Genomic DNA, 7,569 nt, shown 5'->3' with positions numbered 1-7,569 from the left:
TAAAAAAAATGCCACCTAATACTTACTGACAGATCTGAATTTTAGATTAGCTTGTCTCATTACATCTGTGGTAGATCTGGGCCATTCTACCTACTCTGACAGGTTTAGCTTCTCTGAGCAATATCCCCCTGAACCTGCCAGTGTTCAGATCAGGGCACACACTCGCTGCAGGTGGCTGGAAAACTATACTGGAATTTGTGGGATTTATTTCCCTTGAACGTAACACAGGGCCCTTTCTCTAGAACCATAGTGTTTTGATTGTGTATGCATAATGAAATTAATTGTCAATGCCAAAAGTGAGCCATTCCCACCCAGACAAACCTGTTCATACTTTTTTGGGTACAAATAGAATGAGTCCTGTCCCTCATCGTGAAAGGCACTTGAAGTGCCACACACAAATTTTCCATATTGGCATTGGATAATCACCTCTGGGCGTGCCTATGTTAGGACTCGTTTGGTTTGATTTTAATGCTAATTTCACAATTAAATCTGGAGCATTGTATGAACCAAATACAATCAGGGGACAGAGGGCACAAACAAGATGCTTTTCACCGGCCAGGAAGCGAGAAGGTGTGCCAGATTTACACATAAATCCTTTCCATCCTCAATGAGGGCTCCATTGGGAAACCAGCCTAGGAATAGGACAGAGTATAATCCCTGTAAAAAAATTATAACTGCAAATGCCATGCCCAAGACACCATCTCTCACTTTGCACGTTGATTCTTTAGCCTGCACTGCCTCCTAACGTGAAAGTGGACTTTGTCACTGAGTATTATCATGACCTATAAAGATTGGTTTGTCATTTTTTTAAAAGCACCAGAAAGAAAGGTTTAATGTTGGTTTACAGATAAGCATTATTTTTTTAATAACCTGGCAGAGTTCCCGTTGCAGAAATACAGTCTGGTCTTGAAACATGACTTGAGTTCCCAGCAGTCTCCCTGCTAGGAAAGCAGTTCTTGGGGTAGTCTTAGCACTACTGCTCAAAACCCAAAAGATTTTATTTGCTTCCTAACATTCACTTCAGTCCCATCTCTTGTGGAAAAATAAACCCAAACCCAAAACACCAATAAAATCTGAATACAAGTTACTTACTGTTGTGCATAAATTATTACTTGAAACTGGAAAAAATGTGCTTTCATCTAGGATGCTGGAGCAAAGCTTAATATTTTTATGAAGTAATCCTTGTATCACTGACTTCAAATTGGCCATGAAATATCATAATTCTAGGGATCTGGATACTGTCAGAGCATATTTTTCTAATTTAACTTCAGTATCCAGCTCACGTAATCTACAATTTAATGACAGTGGAGAAGATAATCTTGAACTGTTCTTCAGGAAGATCGAGAGCACTTTTAAAGCTATTAATATCATTAGTATTTGCTGTGCATGCTAACACATCATCTCCTTTATTTTTACTGCTAAAGTATAACCCTCCAGAAGGGGAACAAGTCAACTACATCCAAAACTTCTAATATGCCAAAACATGAGGCAGATTAGCTACCAAATGCCCTTCAGATTCAGGGGTACCCTAAATCAAATCCAATACCACACAAGTGCAGCACAATCCAAATTCCAGCTTTTGCCCTGGGACACGGCATGACTAAAAGTATGCAAAGGCCCTGAAGTTGTGGATAAATGAGGACCATCAGGTATGCTCAGTTCCCAAGCTCAAAAGTTCTTTTTAGCACTTTGTTTGGCATCTCTACTCTTTGTGGTGGTTTTGGTACATTTCAAATGCAAGCTATGGAAAGCTTGTCTTTCTTTTCCAAGCTATTACCATATGAACATTCTCCTTGGAGCCTTTTCTTTTACTTTTTTCTTTCCCCTCCATTCCCAATTCTTAGGGAAACAAAAAGTATGGAGCAAGAGAGAAATTACAGGCAGCCAAGTATAAGAGACACAAGGGATGGGAGAAATAACGGATGGAAGGATACAGAGAAACCATCTAGGTATTTTTCAGCAAATAATGTCAAATCCAACATCTAGTGAGCTATTTATTTGGCTTTACATAGACAGGATATGATCCCTGTGAATTGCCTAATAGGTTTCACATTCCTGAGTAAAACAAAGTAGAATGTGTGTGTCCTGGTGTAGACACCCAGAAATTAAATTGCATCTACATGGAAGCATGCAAATAGATGTAATTGCAAGTGGTTAACATTCTGAGCAGGTTCCTAGAATGTTTTTGCAGCATGTTAGTAAGATTAAAATTAAAACCAGCCATATATCTCTCTATCCTTGCATCTAGTGGCAAAAACGTCAATGTTCTTCACCTCTCATGGTTATACACTGTATGGCTACGTGCATGACTTGAATTATTTTCAGCCTGTTGTCCATTTTACAGCTCTGTTTCATTCTCCCTCGCCTTAATTTAAAAATGAAGGAGTCACATGCACATTTTTCTGTGTATCAGTACTCCTTGTTAAGCGCACAACCCTGGAAACCTCACCTCATGGGCATCAAGACTGAAGTAGATAAGCCAGTGTTATGTTCTTAGTAAACAAATACAAATAAGCAAAACTACACATTTTATTCTTTCTTCATTCAGTTATTGTTCTAGGAGAAGTTAGAAGTCCATATGCGAAAGACTTCCAAATAAAATGGAAACACTGTTCTGTAAATTGTACTATAAACAAAATAAATGTCTCCTAAAAACTTCATAGTTCTGAAAAATCAGGACAGGAAAGGATTCCCTTTGGATGTACTATGAATAGTGCAAACAGGACCCTACAGCAAAATAAATGTTTGGTATTCAAGGTGAGTTTTGGTGGGATTTTTCTTATTCCTTTTTAAACATACCTGTGATTTGTTTCATAAATATGAAAATACAAGCAAAAATGTGGTAATTCTTTTCTTTACTAATACAAGTATTGATAATACTGCCAAAACTTACAACACGAGATCATGAAACAGCCCTACAGACACAAGTGTCTCCAGGGGCATTAGTCTATACATGGGTCATACCCCAGAGTGTTTCTGCATGGCTAACTTCAAAGGAGAAGTGATATTCCTGTTACTGCCACCACCGAGGGCTACTCAGAGAAATAAAACACGTCTATAAAAGATACACACAGAGCGAGACAACTCCCTGAACTCCCTTCTAACACAGAAATAACAGCGGGCAGCCTCCTCCTCCACCGCTATTGCTTCATGAGACTGTCGGCTGGAACCCGCAGAATTGTCCAGCGGCAGCCCCAGAGCACATCTGCACAACAACCCGTGTGGGCAAGGAACACAGACCACAGCACTCTGCAAAGCCCAGGCTGCATTTACGAGTGGTGGTTTTCAGCTCTGTACCCAGCAGTCCCTCAGCAGGGTCACCGAGCACAGCTTGTTAAAGCTCTCCTTCTTAGGCTGCAGCATCTTGCCAGGAGCTCTGCCCGCACAGCGCTGCCAGCGGCTGCTCCTGGGGCACCGGGGCTCCTGCTCAGGGCCGCACCGAGCTCGGCCCCGCGCCAGCCCCGCAAGGCCGCACCGAGCTCGGCCCCACGCCAGCCCCGCAGGGCCGCACCGAGCTCGGCCACTGCCCAGCACAGCCCGCCACGGACATCCCCCTCCTCAGGGACACAGCTGCTCTCAGTGTCCCCATGGTGTTCCCCACCCCTCCTCAGGGATACAGCTGCCCTCTGCGTCCCCGTGGTGTCCCCCACCCCTCCTCAGGGATACAGCCGCCCTCTGCGTCCCCGTGGTGTCCCCCACCCCTCCTCAGGGATACAGCCGCCCTCCGTGTCCCCGTGGTGTCCCCCACCCCTCCTCAGGGATACAGCTGCTCTCAGTGTCCCCGTGGTGTCCCCAAGCCCTCCTCAGGGATACAGCTGCTCTCAGTGTCCCCGTGGTGTCCCCAAGCCCTCCTGCCATGGTAGCCACTCCTCAGCGCTGCTCCCCTGGCCTGTGCTCACTCTGCCACACACATTTCCCAGGCCTGGAGCAGCACTCAGTGGCACATCAGTGATTACTGTTTGATACTGACTAATGTTCAATGGGACATGAGGTGCTGGCAATGTCAAGGTTCCATGGAGAACAGTGATCCCAAAGGCCTTTCTGACATGGATAGCTGTGGTTCAGTGAGCTCCCTCAGGCAGCAGGTGCGATGCAAGCTGCCACAGTTCCAGGAGGAACCTTCTAGAAGGAGACGTCCAACAGCTGCTGTTGAACGTGTTAAACTCTGAAATGTTCCATAAATGCCAACTTAGTGTCAGGCATAACATTTGCAAAAATTTCAATATAAATGCTTTTTTTCTGCCTCTCGCCCAGCTCACACATCGCCCCCCAGCCGTGTGCTGCCTGAAGCAGGGCTGGGTGTCAGCCCTCACTGACTCACTGCAGGCACTCACTGACCTGAACCATGGCCACATCAGACCTTTTCTAAATTACACTGCGGTAAAAAAAAATGCTAAAATTCCACATGTAGACAGCCAATTCCTGCTTTGCTGAGTACAAAATGGAGGAACAGGTAAAAGAACACTAATTTCTGAATAGCACTAATTAAAGCAGAGACTACTAGAATAAATATGGTGCAACACTGTGCTAGGAATGCTGAGGTTTCTTTAGGCTCTGCCAAAAACTCCAGGGATCTAAAACCAACCTAACTTCTAAAAAATAACACAAACCACCAGCTTCTGAAGTTTGGTAACTCTTTTGCTGTATACCTAAACATTAAAGCCTCTAAGGAAAGCTGCAGCATATTTTAAAAGATGCTGTGAAGATATTGAAAGAATAAAAGGTCATGGTAACCAGTGATTTAACAGATTGTAGGTGGAGAGGTTTTTGTGCTTCTGATAATTAATTGGCAGGTTTAGAGGGCACAGTTCTTAATTAAACTGTAAATACGTGTTGATGAGCATCGTGATTTAATAATGATTAATGGCTTTATCCTGTTACCATAAGAACATAGAAAATGGATTTACTTCTTCCATAATTAAGCAGACACATTCATAATTTTTCTCACTAATTTCATAGAAATAGGGAGTCTCTTTCTGTAAACATAAAGGCTGTGAACTTCAGCGTGAAGGTTTGGCATGAATCATGTGCAATGTGGATGGCTAAAACCAGTAAGCAAGATGCAGAGGGGGAAAACTAAGTATTTCTGATGACTACAGTGTACATGAAGGTGGGTGAGATGGCATGTTTGTTATTTTCCTTTCATTTCCTTCAGAAATTTATTGTTGGTGCTGAAAGACACCAGCCTTCTGCAGCAACAGCAGCTCTGTTTTGGTGGAGAGGTTGTTAGAAAGGAGAACTAGCATACCTAAACCTCATTTCTGTTTCCACATGCATAGGAAACCAAATCATGCACCACAGGAGACAGAGCGTGGGGGATAGTCTTGAGTCTCAAGAAGCAGGGGAAAATTCTGCTTTTACAGAGATAAGTCAATAAAAGCAAGAGTTGCAAAGTTCCAACAAATCTTTTATTCAGCCTACACACAATTACTGATTGCAAGCTTGTTGGAGACAGAATTGGAAACACAGCTAAGTTTTGCAAGAAAAATTTTTGATATAATTGTTCTAACTCAAAGGACTGCTTTTTACAAAACAAACAATAGAATAGTCACTGAGAAGGAAAAGGAATATTTCTGGCCTTCCCAAAGATTAGCAGGAAATTGATGTAATGCTTAGAATTGTCTCCCATGACACAGCATCTTCCTTTTTCCCTAGCAAAATTGAAGAGAATGAGACTTTTAGGTTGTTGGTTGTTTGTGTTTTTTTGGCAAAAGATGCTACTGCTAAAGGAAAAAAGGAGCATTCATTTGGATTACTCAAGGATTATGCTTTAAAGAGAACTGGGATCCTGCAATTTTTGCAATTACGAAGGGTATGGACCTGGAAAAAAAACTCCAAACAAGCAGAAAAAAATGTATAGAGGCTTGCAAATTACTTAAGCTTCTAAACTGCAGCCGGAATATATGATTCCTTTAGCTAGAAACTTCCACACATATTCTTCCTACTGAAAATGGTACAAGTTTTCTGATGGGATCTTCGAGAAAGTTTGTGTCAATCTCAAGGATTTAAAACCTGCTTGAAGAGTATAACTTGAGCTTAACTATGGAGCTGCTAAATTCTCTCTCGATGAATTTTACATAAGTTTACAATGCCACAGCGTTGCCTGGTGCCTCACACAGCGAGTTAAAGAGCAGCCCCTGCCCACAGCTCACAACCACAATTGCCTACGAAACGACAACTTGGAGGGGGTAGGAGGGAAGACCAGACTCTACAAAACCTCCCTGTGGTATATCACAGTAATTTATTCTGAGAAACACTGAGCTTTTTCTTAGGAAAGCAGTATTTTAAACAACACTGCTTTGCAGTGCACGTAGATGGTGAATAGAAAGCAGCAGAACATCTCAGAAGCCTGCAGTAAACAATTCTTGTTTGGCAATACTTGTGGAGGAATATAGGAAAAGAGTAACTGAACAAATCTTTGACTTTGACTGCAAGAAAAAGCTTACTTTACTCTTGGACCATTTGCAAAAGCTGTAGTGAAGATGATTAAAAAGGAGCAAAAAGGAAACAGTATTTGCATTCATTCTGATAATAGAATATGAAATTAAAGCATGAAGGGATTAATGTTTTAAAGCTTGACTTGCAGTGATAAAGCTGAGGTATTAGAAGAGACAACATAACCGTTACAGGATAGACAAGTAAAGAAAAAGCAGCACATGCCTTAAAGATGAGCAAGGCAACCTAGAATGGAATTACAAAATGATTAATCAATACAAATGAGAAAGTGTACAAGGAAAGAGAGCTTGGTGAGGCTTCTTATGGGACTCAACACTGCAGCCGCTTAAAGATAATGAAAGGAGCATAGCAAAGCCAAAGAAATGCTTTCATTCAGTAGCAAAGTCATTTGTGAACAGTTTAAATTACCCTAATCACCTCCCCTCCAGCCGTCAGTATGCTCTGTCTCTTTAGTTATTTAAAAAAAAGAGTTTGGGGAAATGAGTTCTGCAAATCTAAGCTGCAAAATAATTATACACACACCGTTTTAGCATTTTAACAATGCAATCCCAAACATTTGTTCTCATTAGAATGCAAATCGACTCATTTAATAATCCCACATGAGAATTCCACCACACTCAGCTTAAAAAGCGCAGTGGTATTCAAAATATTATTAATAAATGCCAAATATGGAACAGCCAGTTTGTTTTGCCAGCAGCTGAGGGTAGATAAAAGACATATAGAACATTTTTTCCAACCAAATTTGTTTAATTGAAATTTAACAGTGAGAATGGTCTGGGTTGGTCTTTAAAAATATGAAGGTGACAGCATCCTCTTAACACAGATACATTCACATTCACTACAGGCTGAGCACTACAGCCTGTCCTACAAATCAATGACATCAATTTGCTTCAAGTGGTGTCCAATTTCAGTAAGGCACTTCACTATTAATAGTTTTAACCTCTGGTACCAGTTCAAAGCACTGGCCTGAAATGTGTCATTTCCGATTTATCAATCCAAGTGCTGGTGTCATATTTTTAGTACTACTGCAGAATTTGGATAATTAGAGGACTGAAAAAACCCTTAGCAGGGGAAACAAACAAACAAAAAGGCTTAGTGGTACTATAATAATCA

The 7,569-nt window shown here is 41.5% G+C and overlaps 1 protein-coding gene across 1 annotated transcript; it reads left to right on the top strand.

Annotated features, from left to right (window-relative positions):
- Positions 1 to 3,150: 3,150 nt before the first annotated feature.
- LOC132334459 (uncharacterized) lies at positions 3,151 to 3,963 on the top strand. Its single transcript, XM_059860533.1, has one exon. The coding sequence runs from the start codon at positions 3,151 to 3,153 to the stop codon at positions 3,961 to 3,963; it is 813 nt and encodes a 270-aa protein (XP_059716516.1).
- Positions 3,964 to 7,569: the final 3,606 nt, after the last annotated feature.

This window comes from Haemorhous mexicanus, chromosome 15 (assembly GCF_027477595.1).
Source record: "Haemorhous mexicanus isolate bHaeMex1 chromosome 15, bHaeMex1.pri, whole genome shotgun sequence".
Classification (NCBI taxonomy): domain Eukaryota; kingdom Metazoa; phylum Chordata; class Aves; order Passeriformes; family Fringillidae; genus Haemorhous; species Haemorhous mexicanus.
This window is presented reverse-complemented; position numbering and strand designations above follow the sequence as displayed.

Bases quoted from the DNA above. Each gene is read 5' to 3' on its own strand.
- LOC132334459 (XM_059860533.1), top strand. From the start codon at position 3,151: ATGAGACTGTCGGCTGGAACCCGCAGAATTGTCCAGCGGCAGCCCCAG.